The sequence below is a fragment of the Astatotilapia calliptera genome, chromosome 8, assembly GCF_964374335.1.
Source record: "Astatotilapia calliptera chromosome 8, fAstCal68.1, whole genome shotgun sequence".
NCBI lineage: Eukaryota > Metazoa > Chordata > Actinopteri > Cichliformes > Cichlidae > Astatotilapia > Astatotilapia calliptera.
Genome location: NC_137429.1, coordinates 12,379,731 through 12,401,270, shown reverse-complemented (window position 1 = coordinate 12,401,270; position 21,540 = coordinate 12,379,731). Strand labels below are relative to the sequence as shown.

The 21,540-nt window shown below is 41.9% G+C and overlaps 2 protein-coding genes across 3 annotated transcripts; both read left to right on the top strand.

The window, feature by feature from the left end:
* The first annotated feature begins 514 nt into the window (after nucleotides 1-514).
* pus3 (pseudouridylate synthase 3) lies at nucleotides 515-4,165 on the top strand. Of its 2 annotated transcripts, none has more exons than XM_026178574.2 (7): nucleotides 515-726; nucleotides 1,022-1,433; nucleotides 1,597-1,877; nucleotides 1,955-2,138; nucleotides 2,311-2,420; nucleotides 2,501-2,673; nucleotides 3,763-4,165. In XM_026178574.2, the coding sequence occupies exons 2-7, from the start codon at nucleotides 1,023-1,025 to the stop codon at nucleotides 4,005-4,007; spliced, it is 1,404 nt and encodes a 467-aa protein (XP_026034359.1). In that variant the 5' UTR covers nucleotides 515-726; nucleotide 1,022; the 3' UTR covers nucleotides 4,008-4,165. The 2 variants fall into 2 exon arrangements, with proteins under 2 accessions (XP_026034359.1, XP_026034360.1); XM_026178575.2 differs by having other exon boundaries at nucleotides 587-726; nucleotides 1,019-1,433.
* Nucleotides 4,166-4,230: 65 nt separating this feature from the next.
* dcakd (dephospho-CoA kinase domain containing) lies at nucleotides 4,231-8,842 on the top strand. The gene is made up of 5 exons (XM_026178577.2): nucleotides 4,231-4,562; nucleotides 5,725-5,836; nucleotides 6,270-6,473; nucleotides 7,264-7,351; nucleotides 7,578-8,842. Exons 2-5 carry the CDS (start codon nucleotides 5,725-5,727, stop codon nucleotides 7,861-7,863), a joined length of 690 nt encoding a protein of 229 aa, XP_026034362.1. The 5' UTR covers nucleotides 4,231-4,562; the 3' UTR covers nucleotides 7,864-8,842.
* The last annotated feature ends 12,698 nt before the right edge of the window (nucleotides 8,843-21,540 follow it).

Sequence of the window (21,540 nt, the reverse complement as noted above, 5' to 3'; positions counted from 1 at the left end):
TAAACCGCCTTAAGGTGACTGTTGTTGTGATTTGGCTCTATACTCATAAAAATTGAGATTAATTGAATTTCAAAACAAACAAACAAATAAAATCTGCTGTATATCAGGTGACTCGAGGACTAACGGGGCCCTATTTAGAGTAGGTTTGGGTACAGGCAATTCAGTGCCACAACCTACTTCAAAGACTTAAACATTATAAATGTAATAATAGCAAAAACAAAATTTGGTATATAATAATATAAAGAAAGCCATGCCACAGTAATGAAAAATGTCAAATTATTTGCATTTTTACAACTTAAACGTAAGCTGAACAAAGATGATTGAGGACATGGCACTTTAGGCTAAGAAAAGGCTAGGGATGGAAAAAGTAAAAATCCATTACCTTGAATACATATAATAGTTTTCTGTAATAGATACAGTTAATAGTGTAAGACAAGCTTTTAGAAATAAACTCTGGCCTGTTTTTTTACCCATATTATGGTATGTTCGCTCATGGGGAGTATAAAAATAACTGCTAAGCATGGCAGTCATCGGCTGACGACAATTTAAGCAACTAAACTACATTTCCCAGAAATCCCGTGAAGGGGGGAAATGTGTCCGTTGGCAAAATCCGTCCCCCTCCCGATAAATTTATCAGCGGGGAGAGTAGCATACGTGATCCCGACAGCCAGAAGCAAAACTAACAGAGGAGCAGAATAATCGAAAACATTGAGGCTGAAAATACAGGTAAAAACACAGATTAACTGTAATGTAATTTACGGCCTCGTTAATCCCACTAAATCCCTCGTATCTAACTTCGTTCACTAGCTAGCAGGCTGTGTAGCGTTCAGTTCGCTTTATAAAAATAATCCCAGTTGTAGTACAGTTGACCAAAAAAACCCTTAAAGAAACTTTGACATGAATTAAACTAAGAGGAGATGATTACGTAGGCTTCATTGAATATAAGCTGGGCTGATTATTTGTAGTTATTTAAGTAAATTTTTAAATAAATGTTCTTTCCTTTGTTCTTTCTTCCAAGCAGCATGTCAGATGTTTTAATCCAGCGGATAAAGGAGCTGGAGGCTGAGCTGGAGAAGCTCAGGTCCGAGCTGAAAGAGAGCAGTGAAACTGGAGATGTTGAAATGTCATCCAGTCCATCCCTTAATGAAGACTGTAAATCTGATGGGAACACTGGCAGCAGCAAAAAGGAGAGAAAGAAAGCAGGAAAAGATCGTCCTTTTGACTTCTCTGCACACCCCCGGCGCCATGTGGCTCTGCGGCTGGCTTACCTGGGGTGGGCCTATCAGGGGTTTGCAGTCCAGGAGAACACAGACAACACTGTGGAGGCCAGACTCTTTGAAGCCCTGCTAAAGACTCGGCTGATCCAGGACCGCCAGACTTCCAATTACCACCGCTGTGGGCGCACTGATAAAGGAGTCAGTGCTTTTTCCCAAGTGAGTTAGCAGAGATACATATTTTTTACTCATATAATCCTTCTGTCGGATGCCCCCTTTATGAGTTACCACAGCTTATCATCGACCTCCATTTTAACCTGAAAAGACTCTGTACCTTAATACTATTAATAGTTTTTCATGTGGTTAATTTTTCCCCCCGCAGGTCATAACCATCGACTTGCGCTCCACGCAGTTTTGTGCCGGTTTGGGCATCACACTGCCTGAAAATGTTGACGTCAGTACCAAAGCCGCTTCTTCTGCCACCTCTGAGCTTCCATACGTGAAGATGCTGAACAGAGTCCTGCCGCAGGACATCAGGGTCTTGGACTGGGCACCAGTAGTGGAGGGTTTCAGCGCACGCTTCGACTGTCAGTCCCGCACGTACCGCTACTACTTCCCCCGAGGATCTCTGGATGTGGTGCTGATGGCGGAAGCTGCTAAAAGGTGGGTGGAGAACACATAAAAGGTAAACACACCTTTAAAACTTAGCCCTTATTTGACAACCTCCTTGCTTCCGGCAGATATGAGGGGACTCATGACTTCAGGAACCTGTGTAAAATGGACGTGGGCAACGGTGTCCTGCAGTTCGAGAGGACCATCTTATCAGCCACAGTCAAGCCTGCGCAGCCTCAGCATGCCTCCAGCACAGACCAGTATGACCTCTTCATATTTGAGATCAAAGGATTAGCCTTCCTTTACCACCAGGTACCAGGAGAGAGTTACTCTACGCTGCTTTCCCTTTACCCTTCATCTCTTGCAAACATTTTTTAATGTGAAAGTTTAGATTTAGAGAAACCGGATCAGAGGATGGAGTTTAAGGTTGAATGGTTTGGTGGTATGTAGTAAATTTTTGGTTATTTCCTTTTATGTGCTGCAGGTACGGTGCATGATGGCGGTGCTTCTGTTGATTGGACAGAAGCTGGAAGCCGCGGATATAATCAATCAGCTCCTGGATGTGGAGAATAACCCCAGGAAGCCCCAGTACAGGTGAACTGACTGCTGTAGAAGTGGTTAAAATATTCAAATAAAAAAAATATATTTATTATATGAATCTGTGTCATCTTCAGCATGGCAGTAGACTACCCTTTGGTGCTGTACAACTGCCACTTTGAAGGCCTGAGCTGGACGCAGGAGAGTGAAGAGGGGGGCTTTGTCCTGGCTGCACTGCAGCAGCACTGGACCCAGAGCACGGTGAAGGCCCACGTCCTGCAGGGGATGATCCAGGGCTTGGAAGACCGAGGTGAGAAGCTGGATAAGAGAAGTGAAGATTTTTAAGGCATTTAAATAGTTTCTCTCAAGTTATGTTTTGCATAATTTTAGTTGTTTTGTGGTTATTTACTGTATTTTTTTTTAATTTTGTCATTTGTGTACATATTTCTATTCTCTTTTTTTGCCTAAATTTTGCTGTTTTATACAGTTCTGATTGTTTAGTGTCACAATGATAATATCGAGTCACGTTTGGGATATTTTGTGTCTACATGTGTTTGTTTTACATGATTTCTGCATCTCATTTCGGTTGTTTTGTGTGTGGATATGAGCTTACAGGCCTCTTTATTAGGTACATGTTGTTCCTTTTACCTTCACAACTGTCATAATTCTTGTGTTATCCTGCTGGAAGTAACCATCAGAAGAAGATGAGTGACCATGGAAGACTGTGGAGTTTAAATAAGGGTCCCAAAGTGTGCCTAGAAAAGATCCTCCACACTATGACACTGTCACCGGTGTGAACCATTGATAGAAGGCAGGATGGATCCATGCTTTTATGTGTTTACACCAAATTCTTATCCAAACATCCATATGTTGCAGCAGAAATCGAGACCCATCAGATCAGACAACATTAATCTAATCTTCTATTGTACAGTTTTGGTGACACCATGTAAAATGTACCCTCAGTTTCCTGTTCTTATCTGAGAGGAGTGGCACTTGGTGTGGGCTTCTGCTGCTGTAGCCCATCTGCTTCAAGGTTTGACTACTTCTACTGGAAAATCCCAGTAAAGTAATTGTTTCTTAAAAACTGAGTCCAGCTCATCTGCCACCAACTACAGTGTTCCCGCTTCTGATGCTCTGTTTAAACGTCAGGGCGTCTTGAATCTGTCTAAATATAATGATTTGCTCCATTGTGATTAGCCGATTAGATATTTGCGCTAACAACCAGTTGTACCTAATGAAGTGGATGTACCTGTATTTCTAGGATGTCAGAGTATTTTTTTTTTTTTTAGGATCTAGGAATGCACCTAGTTGGGCCAGCCAGTTATCTGCTTTGACATGAGTCAAAATGCCTGCTGTGAAAAAACATTGTACAAACTATCTCACTGCTCTTCATCCACAGGAGCTGTGTCCTCCAACCACTGCTGGCTGGTAGAAGGCAGCAGGCAGAGAAATTACCGGCCGCTCCTGGAGCGCCCGTGCTGCGAGAGCCTCGAGTCGAGGATAAATCATTTCGTGAAAAGAGGCAGACTGGAGCGCGAAGAAGGGGAGAATGGAGGCGAAATGATCCACAGGGGAAAAAGATCTAAACATTCAAACATTTCTTCAGAGACGCCAAAACAAAATATGGATTCAAAAGAAGATTAATTTTCTTTAAACTTAAGAAAGGACTTGCAAGATGTATTTTGTAGTAATTTTCAACCATAAATGTTTAATTTTCCTTTTATTTACTACAAACAGCGCACGGATATCTTTGACTCATGCTGGTGCGTGTTTTGCTTTAAAATAAACACATTTTGGAGAAAGATGGACTCGCTGAGTTTTGCTTGACGGGGAACTAAAGCGAGGCGGAACCAACGCTAATAGAAATATGAGATGTCGGGTTAATTAAGAGGTAGCGCCTGTCAGGCTTAGCAGCTAGGTTGTTAGCAGTGAGTAGAATACAGGTGAACTGTAAAGGAGGGCAGTTTCCAGCAGCACCGCTGTCTCCAGCTCATTTGTTGGCTTTCGTGTTGAGCTGGACCCGGTAAAAATGGCGTCGTTGTTGTTTGAGCTCCTTCTGACCTGATTTAACACCTGTGTTAGCCTGTTAGCAGCCCTGGTTGTTGTTTAACGCAACAGCCCCCCCTCTCTAGTGCTTCTGCTTTGCCCGGACTCCCGCTGTATATCCAGCCGGTTTAAGGACACTCTCTCTCTGACAAGGTAAAGCTAAAATTCCCCTGACATGAGTTTGTTTTAATCGCTGTGTCAAACCAACCTGATACTAACAAGAAGCCGCTCTCTGCCGTGTTAAATCGTGAGCGAGTCGTTTCTTTAAAGGTTTTATTTTTGACCGGTGTTTAATAGAGAATAACCTCAAAGCTGACTTTCGAACCAGTCAAACCAGTTTGACTTTGCATAGCCAGGTACTATATGGAGAGTGTAGTTCACCTAATTCCACAGCAGGGGGCGTGTTGTGAAACTTCAAAACCTTTAAAATGAGAAGCTAAAGATATTTCAGTAATTAAATATCTGTTATTTGGTTATAAAGATTGTAATAACAATTTTTATATGTTTATTAACATGTAAAAGTTACTGTAGAGTGCAAAAGTCACCTCTCGTTTAGCATTGGCTTCATTTTTCAACATGAAGAATGATCACACAAACACCGTCAATACAGTGAAAGCATAACTGGATAGAAAAAACACACAAGAGTAGGAACAGTATCAGTCATGGATTGGGCTCCCCGGAGCCCCTTCAACATGATCGAAACAGTGTAGGATCATTTTCATAGAAAACGGAGCAAAACGCAGCCCACATGTAAAGTAGAGCTTTGAATGTCCTTCAAGAGGCCTGGAGAACTATCCCTGGAGACTACTTAAAGAAGTTAGAAGAAAGATTGCCTAAAAACCTTTCATTTTACTAAAAAAAATAGAAGTGAGGGGTGGCACAGTACTATTTGTTTACTCATAACATTTATGGACTTTCTAGAATTTCTTACTGTGTCAGAAATTATGTTATACCCAAACTGGCCCTTTTATTCCATAAGCCATAAAAACGATGACCGTAAATTTGTTATTTTGGGACTCTGGGTAAATACCAATGTTTATTTATTCATTTATTTTATTTATTCTTTGTGTTTATTCTCCAGTTCGTGCTGTTTGTAATAAGTAGCTTTTTAAAGCCTTAATCAGACTATCTTTGAACATTAAGTCAGTGCAACGTTAATGTGACATGGCAGATAAACATCGTCCACTGCTATTAGTAAATGTCATCTTATTCTCTGATAGGCCCACAGCTGTAAACAGGGCCATATCAGTGCATCGCTAGTGTAATTACTTTACTTACTTTGCCTTCATGCATTTTTGTGTTTGTTTGCTTAAAGATGTACCTGGTGGGACTGACAGGAGGCATTGCCTCTGGGAAAAGCACAGTGTCTTCAATGCTGCGGGAGCTTGGATGCCCCATTATTGATGCCGATGTCGTGGCCAGGAAAGGTAGGTGGCTATCTCTCCCCTGCAAACTGTTGACACGGCGAACACAAATTCAACATGAAATACTGGTCAGGGGTGTCATCGAGCTGAAGCCATCTTCAGGCGGCACTCTCTCAGATAACCCCGGCTTATTAGGACGAGCGCTTGCAGAGAGAGCATGAATCATGAAGGATGTCTCTGCTGACTGCAGGGATGATGTTTTAGTTAGACTGCGAAGATAGAAAGGTCACAGAACTAGGTGAAGAGTGCACAGCTGCATGTAGGGGAAATATAAGGCATTAGGCAAATTATTCCATTACACTCGGTGACAAGTCTGTTCCGAATATCATCTCAGCCTCTATTTTTTATGCTGGATTACTGGTCATAAATAAATTTACTTTAATTTTGAACCTGTTACATTGTTTAACTCATTCAAGCTTCCTTTTGTTGTCCGCAGTTGTTGAGCAGCGCACACGTGCCTATTCCTGCATCGTGCACCACTTTGGGCCAGGGATCCTGCTCGAGAACGGCGACATCGACAGGCAGAAGCTGGGCCAAATCATCTTCGCCAGCGAGGAGAAGAGGAAGCTGCTAAACTCCATCACCCACCCAGAGATTCATAAAGCAATGCTCAAAGAGATCCTCTTCTACTTTCTCAGAGGTGAGGGAGGAATCGTGTTTGGCACAAAAGGAAAAAGGGACGATTATCTGCTGTATTTGAGCCAAGGCTGTTTTGCAGTGTAGGTGGCGCAAGAGGCGAGACCAAACTTTCTGCTATTTGCAAGTCAAATGCATGAGATGTTTGAACATTATGATTAAAATGAATTCAGTAAGACACCCATGTCACTCTCTCGGTGCATTCAGTTATTAGCGTCTCAAGGCATCACACATGCCTTTAAATAAACTTCACAAACATCACTTGTTATATGATCTTAAAGCAGTGCCATCACACCTATATGTTGTGCAGACTGGGGCACATGGAGGTTATGATTAAAATGCATGAACTTATGAACACATGTCCATATGTCTTGCACTGCAGGCATTTATCTAACATAAGAAATTCACTCTCACTTTTGTCCGGCTCGTAATAAAAAAACAAGAAAGAAACAAGTTGGCGCCTTTACTTAACGTTGCTGTTTGCACCCATAAAACTTTGTGTTTATAGCAATACTCTCATGGTTTTTGTTCTTTTCTTTGTCTCTTATTGTTACTTGAAGGGTCATAGTTGTAAACACTGTTGTCACATGGAGCCAGATTAACACAAGGTTAAGTGTACTGGCAGCAGAGTGGCCAATTTTAAAAACAAAGATAAAACTATACTATGGGAAAAATATGGAGAGGTTAAACACTCAATAGCTACTGTTGCCTTCTACACAGTAGCTTAGTATTAAGAGTGCTATGTCCATCTTTTACATACAGTCTGTAATGTTGACTTCTTTCTCTCTCACTAGGGTACCGCTACGTGGTTCTGGATGTGCCGCTTCTCTTTGAAACCAGACGGCTCACTCGGTTTCTGAACCACACTGTTGTAGTTTACTGGTAAGCACACTGCTCATTTTTTCCTGTTACCTTAGAGTCTCGTTTTGGGGCTGTTAACAGTATTAATTTCTGAAGTCGTTAAGCATTTTTGTTTGTTTTGACAGTAAGTGGCCTTTAAAACCAGCTTTTTCTGCTTCCTATTGATGTGATTCACTGCCAGTGGACCTTTTTTAACAAGGCACAATGAATGCACCATAAATAACCTCCATCGTCTGTTCCCTTTCAGTGACCCTGCCACTCAGCTTTCGCGCTTGATGCAGAGGGACGGCCTGACCCAGGAGCAGGCTGAGCAGCGTGTGGCCGCGCAAATGCCGCTCAATGAAAAGCGTGGCTTGGCCAATCATGTTATTGAGAATTCAGGCGGCCGGGAGGACACCCACCGGCAGGTCCTGCGGCTCCACACAAAGCTAGAGGACTCTATGGACTTCCTCCTAGTCAGGGTCATTGCCATTGTTGCCACTGCAGGTTTGGGTGGGCTGCTGCTCTATGCTGCAAAGATACTTTTGTCCTAACAGAGGAAAGAAAGATGAGTGAGGGCGGGAGGTTTTTAGTCCAAGAAGTGGTCAAATATGAGGGTGTGAATAGAAACGGGCAAAAAGCAGGTCGGCGGTATCGATGCAATTTACTGTGAAATTAGTTTCACAGCACCTACCACTACAGCGCAGCCGTATGGCGTGCTCTGCTGACAGTTAACACGGACTTACATTACTGACAAAACTTGCACTGGCAAATGTGGTTTAGTGTGAAAGGCTTCTCTGTGCAATTTGTGTTGGTTTCACTCAGAGAGAAACAATTATATGAAGGCGACACAGTCAAGCCTCACTTGCTGTACAGCTCCTACATCTTTGCTCATTTACGAGAGTGATTTTCTCAGCTGTGACGGAAGAGCGGAGCTTAAATTGCTGGTAAATCTTCATTTTTGTGTAGCAGCGCATGCTAAACATAACTAACCTTAAAAAAAACAAGAAGTCCAGAAAGATTATTGAAAACTAAGAGATTTTATTTTGTTACACCTTTTACACCATATTAGATTATCCAGTTTTTGAAATGTTTTACTGTTTTACTTTTTAATCTGTAGAGACATTAAGAGAGCAAAGGAACAAGTAACAATGGTGAATGTCCCTAAAGCAAGCATATTAATTGGACGCCACCTCTCTCTACTTCTGTCCCCAGTGCTGGGTATGTTTTAAACTATTATACATGTCAGAGAAATAAATGGTTAAATCGGAATAATGTGACGCAGAATATGTAAAGATTGTGATATGAAGATTTATGAGAGAATGTCTTTGACAATCCATTTTTAATGGGAACAGTAACAGATTTGCTATTTATCACTGTATTTTCTTACACTTGAAGTTCTCCTCTGTACATACGGAGTGTGGGGTTTTTTTTCTTTGCACCTTTCAACTAAAATAATACATTTGTAATCTAATATGCTTAAGTTAAATAAAAACGATCCAGCACCTCTGTTTTAAAGTAGCTGGTATCAGATGCTGTCTGTCACTGTGTTTTCATTGCTTCATTATGTTTTAAATTAGGCCCCAATAATAGACACTCACTGGTCACTTTGTTAGGTACGCCTTGCTAGTACTAGATTTGACCCCCTCTTGCTTTCAGAACTGCCTTAATTCTTTGTAGCATAGATTCAACAAGCTGCTGGAAGCATTCTTCAGAAATTTTGGTCCATGATGGCATCAGACAGTTGCTGCAGGTTTGTCAGCTGTACATCTGTGATGTGAATCTACTGTTCCACCACATCCCAAAGGAGCTCTGGAGACTGTGGAGACCACTTGAGTACAGTGAATAAGAAACCAGTTTGAAGTTTTGTGACTTGACTCGCTATCCTGATAGCAGCAGATTCAGTTCAATTCAATGGTGGGTACCCTGTGGTCATAAACTGGTGAAATGGTCAGCAGCAATAATTAGGCTGAGGCACTGAAACAATGCTCAGTTGGCTTCAAGAGGCCCAAAGTGTGCTAAGACATACTGTTCACAGTATAACATCGCCTGCAGCAGCCTGAAGTACTTATACAGGGCAGGATGGTGTTAAGGTTCAAACATTGAGGAAGGAGAGTACAAACAACCATGGTCCAAGAGCTTGGTCAAACAATTGATTTTAATGAAATACACGCGTGGGAAGACCAGCTCCGTTCGCAGACAGGGCTGATCTCCGACTTAATCAAAGCATAAACAGATATTTTATACCATCAGGGCTTGAATTTAATGAGGCCCCCTCAACGTCAGATCTATTTCATACATAGGTCAGATCAAAACCACAATGACTTTTAACACCGTTAAAAAGAACATTGTCTCCGTCTCCACGCCAGGTGCTTCCTGTCCCTTCTGACTTCCACTTCTCGTCTAGAACACCAGACACTCATCTTGCAAGAAACTGTTCCTGTTTTTGCAGAGACAACAAGAAACTGTTCCTCTTTGCAGTTGCGAGCAAACATAACTAACCTCTCACCTATAAATGATTCTCTCTAACTGAGTGTGTGTGTGTGTGTACAGTGGGGCAAAAAAGTATTTAGTCAGCGACAGATTGTGCAAGTTCCCCCACCTAAAATGATGACAGAGGTCAGTAATTTGCACCAGAGGTACACTTCAACTGTGAGAGACAGAATGTGAAAAAAAAAATCCATGAATCCACATGGTAGGATTTGTAAAGAATTTATTTGTAAATCAGGGTGGAAAATAAGTATTTGGTCAATAACAAAAATACAACTCAATACTTTGTAACATAACCTTTGTTGGCAATAACAGAGGTCAAACGTTTACTATAGGTCTTTACCAGGTTTGCACACACAGTAGCTGGTATTTTGGCCCATTCCTCCATGCAGATCTTCTCGAGAGCAGTGATGTTTTGGGGCTGTCGCCGAGCAACACGGACTTTCAACTCCCGCCACAGATTTTCTATGGGGTTGAGGTCTGGAGACTGGCTAGGCCACTCCAGGACTTTCAAATGCTTCTTACGGAGCCACTCCTTTGTTGCCCGGGCGGTGTGTTTTGGATCATTGTCATGTTGGAAGACCCAGCCTCGTTTCATCTTCAAAGTTCTCACTGATGGAAGGAGGTTTTGGCTCAAAATCTCACGATACATGGCCCCATTCATTCTGTCCTTAACACGGATCAGTCGTCCTGTCCCCTTGGCAGAAAAACAGCCCCATAGCATGATGTTTCCACCCCCATGCTTCACAGTAGGTATGGTGTTCTTGGGATGCAACTCAGTATTCTTCTTCCTCCAAACACGACGAGTTGAGTTTATACCAAAAAGTTCTACTTTGGTTTCATCTGACCACATGACATTCTCCCAATCCTCTGCTGTATCATCCATGTGCTCTCTGGCAAACTTCAGACGGGCCTGGACATGCACTGGCTTCAGCAGCGCAACACGTCTGGCACTGCGGGATTTGATTCCCTGCCGTTGTAGTGTGTTACTGATGGTGACCTTTGTTACTTTGGTCCCAGCTCTCTGCAGGTCATTCACCAGGTCCCCCCGTGTGGTTCTGGGATCTTTGCTCACCGTTCTCATGATCATTTTGACCCCACGGGATGAGATCTTGCGTGGAGCCCCAGATCGAGGGAGATTATCAGTGGTCTTGTATGTCTTCCATTTTCTGATGATTGCTTCCACAGTTGATTTTTTCACACCAAGCTGCTTGCCTATTGTAGATTCACTCTTCCCAGTCTGGTGCAGGTCTACAATACTTTTCCTGGTGTCCTTCGAAAGCTCTTTGGTCTTGGCCATGGCGGAGTTTGGAGTCTGACTGTTTGAGGCTGTGGACAGGTGTCTTTTATACAGATGATGAGTTCAAACAGGTGCCATTCATACAGGTGTGGGGGACAGAAAAGCTTCTTACAGAAGACGTTACAGGTCTGTGAGAGCCAGAGATTTTCCTTGTTCGAGGTGACCAAATACTTATTTTCCACCCTAATTTACAAATAAATTCTTTACAAATCCTACCATGTGGATTCATGGATTTTTTTTTCACATTCTGTCTCTCACAGTTGAAGTGTACCTCTGGTGCAAATTACTGACCTCTCTCATCATTTTAAGTGGGGGAACTTGCACAATCAGTGGCTGACTAAATACTTTTTTGCCCCACTGTATATGTCGTCCTCAAATGCTCTCTCATCTCACCTGTTGCACTTCTGACCTTTCACCAGAACAGAGGCTCATCCTTACATGTAATCCTCAGAATAACCTGCACTTAGACTCTGCTTTCGGTTTCAGTTCTTCAAAAGGCACACTCTGCAAACCTGCAATTTCCTGTCAGCCTGTGGCTTTAGTCTTTCTGAAAGACGCACACTGTTTAAACATCTGAATGCAATATCAATACTGTAGATTATATTATTAATCTGGACAATAGCAGTAAAATAATTTCCCTGATCTCCACAATGGATTATTTTTTTTATGTTCACACCAAATTCTGACAATATTTTTCCAACCCTCTATTGTCCAATTTTAGCAAGTCTGTGCAAACTGTAGCCTCAGTTTTTTGTTCTTAGCTGACAGGAGTGGGACCTGATATTGTTATGTTTCTGTAGTCCTTCTCCAGTCCAACCATTTTCCTCTTACTTCTGTGTGGCGAAATCTCAGTAGGTCAGTAGTTTGTGAAATATTTAGGTTCAAAAGTGGTTTTTATTTTAAATTATTCACTAAGCAAAGGTAAAACGTTGGTATCCAAAAGAGCATAAAGGCAAAAGGTGTTGTCTCCTTAAAATCAGCCTCAGGCATGCCTTTATTCACACCTCATTAGCAATTAGGCCCAAGCAACACAAGAGAATAGGCGTTCCTGAGTGGCGTGACATAACAATGTAAAAGCAAACAGCTGTGACATCAAAAATGTCCCTACACTTCCCGTAAGCCTGACAGGGGGATAACTCTGATGACATCATTATGACAGAATCAGGGAGAGCCTTGAAAACTTCCTCATGAGCTGGGTTTTTCCACACACACATAAAGAATTAAATATGTGTGTGTGTGGCGAAGACCATCAACATGTGTATCAAATCAAAACATTAAATCAGATATGTGATACCAGAAACAGGAATTTCTTTTTAACCAATCAAAATTTGTATGATTGTACAAAACTGAGTGACTAATCCTTGCTGCCCAAGCCTCTGTAGTAATGAATATAAATCCCATTGACTGTACTTAAATTGATCATCGTTTAATCGCATTTCTTTGGCCGGACACTTTGACATTGGCATTCCTCATGTAAAAGAAATCCCACAGGAAACGCGTTGGTGACAGGTCTTCAGGAGAAGAAATAATGACCCTATTGGACAGCCGTGATGTCCTTGCTGCTGTTCACATAATTCAGGCCCACAGGCAGGTGTGGTGACATCATCCTGGCAATGAGGTCCCACAAGCCTGCATGGCTCACTTGGCTCCATCCAAAGCCTGTACTGGTCTGCTTTTTGTTTTCGTCAAGCCATTGCAGAATTAATGCAAAGTGACTCAGGCTGCAGCACGCGGGGGCAGCGAAATAAAGGCTGCATGGCCACACATTCGGATGTGCAAAGTACACAATGCACACGCTCACACCTGCATTTTGTTCATACGATAAAACACAATGACCGTGTCCTAGTCAGGCTGAGGTTCTCTATTAGTCAGAGCCATGACAAAGAAGCGACGTCTATTTTAGGATGCTTTATTTTTTAAAAACTTGGCTTCGTCATGATCCAGTTGGGGGTAACATGCTTTACTGGGCAGCCAGCTGTTCACCAGAGATTTCCAAGTGTGTCTTTTCTCAGTCCCTTTCTCCGACACAGAGGCCAGATGTAGAGCGTGGAGGGAAGACTATATCTGTACCAGCGAGTGTGAATGCTCCAGGTGGAAAAGGGTGGCGTGAATATAAATTGGGTTTAATTCTGAAAGTGTCAAGCTACGGGGCGAAAGTCTTAAGTTGCTTTGATTCACTTTGTGAAAGTGCATGGATCCAGGCACTTCCTGCTGCTTTATTGTGCGTTGTGGGTCCTTTCCAGGAGCAGAGCAAATAATTTTCTAATGGCAGGGGGTAAAGACTTTTAAATCTCACCATCGTGTTCAGAGAGTTGGCCCATGGCACCATAGTGTGTCGACATTTTGAAATCTCCTGTCTGAGTGGTTTTTCATCATTCTCCTCGCATATTGCCGCAAGGGGAGGCAGAACAGCTCGGGCAAAGGCAAACAAGAGAAACAGCTTTGCACTAAACTCGACTAAAACTCTGGTTAATTGAATGTCTAAACTAATTTTTGAAAAAAGCCTAATAAAGATGCTTGAGTGTTTTCTACCAGACAGGCTATCTAGGACATGTTTAATGCTGCTGAGAAGGTTTATTTTAACCCCAACTATTATCTTTTCATAAACCCAACCAAGCAGTTTGCTTCCCCCACCAAACTGGGACTGAAAGCTGAAAGCAATTTAAAAACTAAATGAATTTCTTGGACTAAATACCTGACAGGTTTCAGAAGAACAGGTTCAGTAACATCCTTGGCAGTCATTGTTATGATGCTGTTATATGCTCATCTATATTTTTAGAAGCAAGACAAAATACGCGTGTGAATGAGAGAGAGACGGGTGTAGCAGTGAAGCTGCGAGAGATGAGGTAGTGAAGGTGGATGAGTGTAAGTACCTGAAGTCAATCATCCAAAGCAACAGAGAGTCTGCAAGAGAGCGCAGGGTGGAGTGGGTGGAGACGAGCTTTACAAGGCGGTAGTAAGACCTGTTATGATTTTTGGTTTGGAGGCAATGGTACTAATAAAAAGACAGGAAGCGTGAAGGATGGAGAAGATAAATACGTATCAAAGGGACGGCTCAGGTTGATCAGTTTGGAGACAAAGTTAAAGAGGCAAGGCTGAGATGATGTTGACATGTGCGGAGGAGAGGTAGCGGCTATACTGGACAGAAGATGTTGGATACGGAGCTGCCAGGCAGAAGGAAACTGTTGTTAGCGGTGTTATGAATCAAGGGAAAAATATTGTAATTTCTTTCAAGCTCTCTGTGATATGGCTTCTGGAAAAATAATGCTAAAAGCAGACTACTCAGGCAGGCTAAATAAATAAAATCTCAAAAGAAATAAAACTGCAGAAGCCAAAGGATTTTGTGCGCATACAAAGGGGTGATTGGTGGTCAGGTGAGAAGAAGGTGTGGAAACAATCAGTCGCAGAAAAAACTAATCAAGTCAGATTTTCATAAAGGAGGGAACAGAACAAAACCTGGAAGTAAAACCAAAGTGAGATATGAGAAAAGAAATGCACAAAGAAAAACAGGAGGCAAATAACTAACACAGAGAGAGCGAGAAGGGCTAACACTGAAAGCAGGAGAAACCAAAAACAGCAATAAATATCCTTGGAACATGACATCAAACATCATAAATAGATTTTCCTTTTAAAACTATACCAAGAATCAACTGATGATTTGATGATGATAAAATGCAGCGTGACAAAAAAGTGAATCTGGGAAACCCACAAAGCCAGTGCTGCTTCCACTCTTGCTTAACTGCAAAAGCCGCAAATGTAGTTCGACACCAACGGGTAGAAAGAACTGGCCTGAGAAACCGTAACGGCTGCAGTGTTCTTGAACCCTGGCATCTAGTGTCATATTGAGGAAAGGCCCACTCGCAGCGCTTACGCAGCCTGTTGTCAGGCTGCATCCACGAGATTGCGGTGAGGTGAAGAGACAGGCAACACGCCAGCGGAGCGTCTCCAGCCACATGACTCAACCTGTCCCTGCGCGTTAGCCTGGCTCAGTCAGGGCCATGAGGGAACAAGGCCGTTGGTATTGAGTCACTGACACAGCGGACAGTCCTTACATCAAGCATGACGATGGGGGAAGCGGGGGAAGCTTTGCATGTTGTCACGTTCTCGCCACGAATTACTGGCACGAGGGGTTTCATCCATATATACAAATCTACTATAATGCAACATGATGATTCTGTGCATGCACTCTCTGTCCGTCCTCCATCCTGCGTTATGCTTTTTTATCCCGCTTACCACTTTCTTATAAGTTAAGTAACATTGCACATTGTTATTATTTATTCTAGCCATATTGTGATTCTGAAAAGCTATTTTATAGTCACATCTGTGTTTGTGAAATTCTTAATTTTGAGAAAAAACTATGAATTTTGACTATTCAAAAAAATTTCCCCATTTTTTCAGTTTTCTTTTTTTACACCCAGTCATGTTTCTGACCTGTTGCCAGTTGACTTAATTAGTTGCAAAGTGTCCCTCTAGCTGTTTCTTGTGAGGAAGACTCGTTTTTCCAGACCTTTGTTGCCGTTTCCCATCTTTCTTTTAGTTGTGTTGCTGCCATTAAATTCAAAATAAACTCATATTTTACTCTAAATGGTACATTTATTTTCATATACGTTCAATATGTTCTATTGTGAATAAAATATGAGTATATGACATTTGCAAAACATTGCATCCTGTTTGAATTTAAATTTACAATTATGTAACAAATTTTACACAGCGTCCCAACTTTCTCAGCATTGGACATGGAAAGGATGTTGTGGCCGTTGCCAAAACCACCCACTGGTTTTCAGAGTCCAAATTCTGAAGCCTCAAGCAGATCATTTTACCGCCACAGCTTCTTTTTTTAAAAATGTATTTGTGTTTATTATATTTGTTAGATGGAACAGTGGAAAGACATGAAGGAGTCTCAGGCAGACTGCAACCCTCAACCCTCTATTAAAGACTCAAGTCTGCAGTAGAGTAGAGTTATAGGTGTCACGTGCTTGTGTGTTAATAATGGGGATTCACTGTGAAGCGAACCCTCATTTGCTGTCGTTCTGCACACTAATGGAGGCCATAATATGCAAAGTGAACATTATGCTGTGTTTAGTAAGAAACTTTGAAACCATCTTATTAGGAAAATCTTATGTTTTAGGTGAGGTGTACTGAAGGGTTATTTTCTCAAAGACTTCCATACATCTGTTCTTTATCCCTCTTGGATCCAGGGTATAATTGGCCGTTTTTGACTACTTTTGATTTTACCTCTATCTTTAACCTTTAAAAACTGTTTATCTTGCCTTGTTTGGTATCATTATTTTCAGCACGACCTCAAATATCTGAAATTTGAGTTATTTGTTCATTTTGGCAAACTATATTAGAACAATTGATCTAGATTCAGACAAAAAATTCAAAATCTGAGTAGAAAAAAGTTTTTTTTACTGTAGAACTCACAAACATGTCTAATGAATCATTTTCATAACTTGAAATGCAAATAGAAATGGTACATTTCCAAAAACTTTTGCACAAATTTTGCAAACAACAAAGTTATATGGTACTATTTATTACCTAAAAATGCAGCCAAGGCCTCAGGGTTTTTTTATATAACCATTTAAATCAAATTACAGAACAATCAGGTGTTCTGCATCAAATAAGAAGGCACACAAATTATTTGTGCCAGTCCAAAAAAAATAGTTTCTGTTCAGTATAAGACAGGAGAACACCAAAGGCCTAAACCCTGCAGGTCTGACAGCAGGAGGTGGATCAGTCCTGTTTTCCACGTGGGAACAGCGTTTACACTGGAATCTGCCTTTGACGGCTTTTTTGACATTCAGCAGTATAACTGACACACAAAACAAAACAATAACTGCACAACACACTAACTACAGCCTCCAAACACGCTAAAAGTCACTAATGTCTCACATATGAAAACTCTCTCTCTCTCTTTCTTTTGCTCGCCCGTTTTCCGTCACGGGTGTCACTCCTTAAAACGTCCCCTTCTCCCTAAACAACCAAGTGCCACATGTTGCCATATCAGTTTTTTGATTGGCTGACATGGTAAACTTTAACACCAATAGGGAAGCAGTGTTTTTTCTTTTTCTTTTTTCACTCACAAGCGGAGAATGTTTGCTAGCGCTGTCTGTAGAAAACGCAGTTTTTACCGTTGTAAACACCACTGTTTTGTTCAGAAAAAAACATTGCGTGTATTTTTTATCATAACTCTGGTTTTACATTGCCCATCGACACAATTCAAAAACTGGTATATAGTTTGAAGTCCGCACTTTCGACCCAGCTTGAAATGGAGACTCTGTGTCGCTGCATCTTGTAGCTGTGATGTCTTAAATTGGTCATGTGATTTTGACGCGCCGGCGCGTCCGTCGACCCCAGAGGGTTAAGACACTTCAAAAGTGGTTTCACTATTCAGACATGAAAGCCAAGTCCATCCTTTATATACAGACTATTCCATACATAGAAATCTATGCAACGTCCGTGTCCATGCAGTTCAAAAATAAGTATTTTTTCCTCATTTTGAGCCTCTATTGCATATTTTTTATTACAATTTATATTAGTTATTTTATTTTTTTCAGTTGTTTGCATGTCATAAACACTGCTGAGGGAGAGTTTGCATGTTTGCTCTCAGACAGTTTCTACCACAAACCTGAGAAAAGTGATGGAAGAGTAGCAGGAACTGATGAGGACATTGTTCTTTTCACAACAAAAGCAAAATTAAAGGTCTCACAAAGCTCAATCACCGTCATCTGCTTTCTTGTAATCGTGCCTTTTGTCTTTTTTCTTTTTTTTTTTGTCTTTGAGGACATTCTCTTTACTGAGTTGTCATGTTATTTCTCCATAAGCATGCAGGCAGCTGCATGAAGAAGCAATGATTCTGGCATGTTTGCAAACTCTTTTTGCTATATTCCAAAGATGTGCAAGAACTTTGCTGTATTTCTTGTAGCCCGAAGAGAGGAGTGCAGCTAGTGTACAAGTAGCCTTTCCTGTTTATTTTTAGTATCCAGTGTGATATGTACAAGCTTGTGGTGACCCTTGAGTTCACACATCTGGAGAGGATGGCAGAGCAGCTGGCGAGACTCTGTTCAGTGTCAGTGGTTATTGACAGACAGCGAGACAGGATCGAAGAGACACCCATTTTTTAGCCCAGCTGCAGGCAGATTTTAATCTTTCCCAGAATTATATCTTGTAAATTTTTGTGCTGATTATACACTGCTGTTTTTTCGCTGTTCGTGAAATATGTCACTTTTGTTGTTGTCAACTCGCACCATCTCATGCCACCCTTCTCAATGACAGCTGCTTTCCACATGCAGTCAGGTTACTTCAAGGCTGATCGAGCAATATAATCCTCATCTTCTTTTTAGGTCTGTGATGCGTTCTCTTTGTTTTAAGGCAAAAAGTGCCAGATCACGCAAATTTTATTGAACTGCTTACCCACATGACTGTAAAGCCGAACTTGACATTGATGAGGCCATGACATTTCCTTCTCCTGCACCAGGAGGCTGACATTTTTGGTTTTTAATGGCGTGTCTCCATTGCTGTTACATGGATGGACATGTGGCACAGCCCACGCTGTTTACTTACCTAGTGACACGTCTTAATTGCCACCGGTGTCTGGCCTGTGTGGTGCTAAACTCAGAGGGTTTACAAAGAAAGCGTTTTTACCGGATAACTATCGGGTTGTTACTGAAAGCTTGAAAACATTCTGCAAGAAAAAATAGAACCGGATTTTGGACACAACGATAGCACCCACCCTCCTGGTGCCAAAGCCAAGAAAGCTTTCTATCATCCAGGCTTTCTTTCACATTGTGCAGCACACTGCAAATGAAACAAGAAAAAAAAAAAGAGCGAAAAGCAACCTTGTTTACGGTCGGTGGTGCCCTGTGAATAGTTTATAATGGTGCTTTCTGAGGAAAAATGCTTTTTGAGCTGAAAGGAAATGAAAAGTAACACATTGTTAGAAAGCGTACTTCTTCTGTACTTGTATAGATACTGCAAAAGTAAGATAACAGCCCGTATTATGGTCTTTTTCTCTTTTGAGAACCCTTATTGTGTGCAACTTTTCGGTGAAGTGTAGATTTTTAAAACTACTTTGTTAAACCCAAATAATACAAATACCTAAGATTTTTTTTTGTGTGCCACTCGCACAACACGTCAGTGTGGGCACATTGGTGTGGGAGGAAGTGCACAGGAGAATAAAAGGCAATTTAGCTCAACATTTAAATTTGGTTGTCCCCCAGTGAGATAAGTGAGGATGTTCAAGATAACAACACCAAGGGCTCATTAATGTCACTTCAAACATTTCAGAGGAGGCACTTTTCTCCAAGCCTAGCATTGTCCTGTCTCACGGAGACTTAAAAACACATGCAAGGATACACACACACACACACACACAAATGATCCCAGAAACATGCACACGCACGCTGCAGCAGCCTGATATGCCTCACCAACTGGCCCCTGCAAATGTCACATTGAAGCCATGTCAGTTTACTGATAGGGAGTCGGGCTGAGTAAATGAATCAAACGTTTCCTACAGTTACGTTTGCATAGGCTAAAGATTACCTAAATTAAAACAAGTCTGTAGCAGAAACGTAATCTTTAAAATCCTTCTACTTCTTAGCGATTAAACAGCCACAGTAAAAAAAATAATAAAAGACTCTCAAAATATCCCCACAGCCTAGTCCAAGAGGCGAGGCTCGCGTCAACAAAAAGCAGCTTAAAGCACTTCTCAGCGCAGTGCTTATCTTTCAAACCTCGGACCTGCTGAAAGTTCGGGAGAGCGTGAGATGAAATGCGAGTCTAAGATTTAAACTGTGTGTATAGTCCAGATTTACAGAATTACAACACCGGCTCCCCGAGTGTCCTTGTTCTATTCTTCTCTTACATGTCGGTGTCTTGTTCAGGTAAAACCACCATTAAAAACCCCTTGAAGAGCACATCTGTGGTTCTTGGAAAATCGCAGAAGCTGGAAAGAAGATCATTCATTTGTAAGATGAGGATGCTGTAGAGACGCTGCGGAGGTTTCCAGATGATTCTGGTTGCCAGCGAGAGACTGTGACCTCAATAAATGGCTTAAAAGAGCATGGGAGTCTAGCCAAACAAGACATTCATTTATATCCATTCAGTATGACGCAACACTTTGTTCTATTTGCCAACATGATACCTTCACTTAGGTTCTGGGAACAAAAGAGTGAGCAGAAACAAACCGCCTGCCAGCGTTCTCAGGTGCATTTCCCCCCCTTTTGCTCTCTTTGCTCATGTTGAAGCAACAAATGCTGCTGAACCTTCAGTTCAATGCCATTTTTGTGCCCTCTTAAGCGTTTCTATGTAAAATGGTTTCTGTGAGTTTGTTCTTTTCCCCCGAGGATGTCAGGAAAGTACAGATGTTGCAGCGCTCAGTTCTGATGGTTTTAGCAGTGAAAGCTGTTTCTCGCAGACCGGGGGCGTTTGTCTTTGACATTGTGACATGAAGTCTCTAATTTGACTGCGTGCTCATGCACCCTGCAAGAAGAAAACAGCCTGAGCTAGTGCTCAACTGCCCCATGGCTTGGGTGACCTCTGCTTATGTATGGACCTTCAGTCCTAATTGTGTCTGGAGGAATTTTCTCGTCTTAAGACACGCTTAAGTTAAGCCCAGAGAGCTTCCTGGCTTAGGAAAACACAACTCAGTGTGGCAATCATTTTAATCAAAGCCATGCTATCATACCAATCAGAGAGGATATTCTGGAGGCAAAGAAGCCTATCATAGCCTTACCGTATCATCACAGTGGGTGATAGTCCCAGGTAGAACCTTTTGGTTTAGGCTAAATGGTGCTGCCTGGGTAGGAACCGAGAAACACGGCACCCACTGGCTCGCTAGGCATTCATTAGCTCCTCCTAAGTAAAGCTCCTTCAAGCAACCATAAACTTAAATTCGAAACTTCTTAACCTAGAGGCAGTTTTGTTGCCCGTGTCAAAGGCGACTTTTGTAATATCAAAGTAGCTCTTCAGAAAAGAAAGCAAAAAGAAAACAGGGTATTGGTTTTTACAGTTTGGGCCTCGAAGCTATTTTCTTGTCCGTGACACTTGTGTCACAGCAGAGGCTAATTTGCCCTGGATTACTTCGCGACGCTGATCTAAGCTTTGTCATGATACGTTCTAACACCCGTCACCCTGTCTGTTTTTTCTTTCCCGCCATATCTCAGCGTCTCCACACCCATTAGAGGAAGAAACGCATCCCTCCTTTGATTGTGAAACACAATCATCTCCTGCTTCATTTGGCATTTAACACAGCTGTGATTCCCCCTACTTTCCCCCACAGTGATCGTCTCTGCATTGATTGCCTCTCGCTGCGCTTGCGTGGCTCTCTTGTGTCTAACATTTGGAAGAATAAAGGCTGGTTTCGCCGAAAAGGGAGAGATCAGAACGGCTTATCAAAAAGTAGATGAGCTGAGTGATATTAACCACATAATATGTGAGGAAA

Bases quoted from the DNA above. Each gene is read 5' to 3' on its own strand.
- pus3 (XM_026178574.2), top strand. From the start codon at position 1,023: ATGTCAGATGTTTTAATCCAGCGGATAAAGGAGCTGGAGGCTGAGCTG. The intron at 1,878-1,954 runs GTGGGTGGAGAA...TGCTTCCGGCAG, and splicing joins ATGGCGGAAGCTGCTAAAAG to ATATGAGGGGACTCATGACT. The intron at 2,421-2,500 runs GTGAACTGACTG...TGTCATCTTCAG, and splicing joins CCCAGGAAGCCCCAGTACAG to CATGGCAGTAGACTACCCTT.
- dcakd (XM_026178577.2), top strand. From the start codon at position 5,725: ATGTACCTGGTGGGACTGACAGGAGGCATTGCCTCTGGGAAAAGCACA. The intron at 5,837-6,269 runs GTAGGTGGCTAT...TGTTGTCCGCAG, and splicing joins CGATGTCGTGGCCAGGAAAG to TTGTTGAGCAGCGCACACGT. The intron at 7,352-7,577 runs GTAAGCACACTG...GTTCCCTTTCAG, and splicing joins CACACTGTTGTAGTTTACTG to TGACCCTGCCACTCAGCTTT.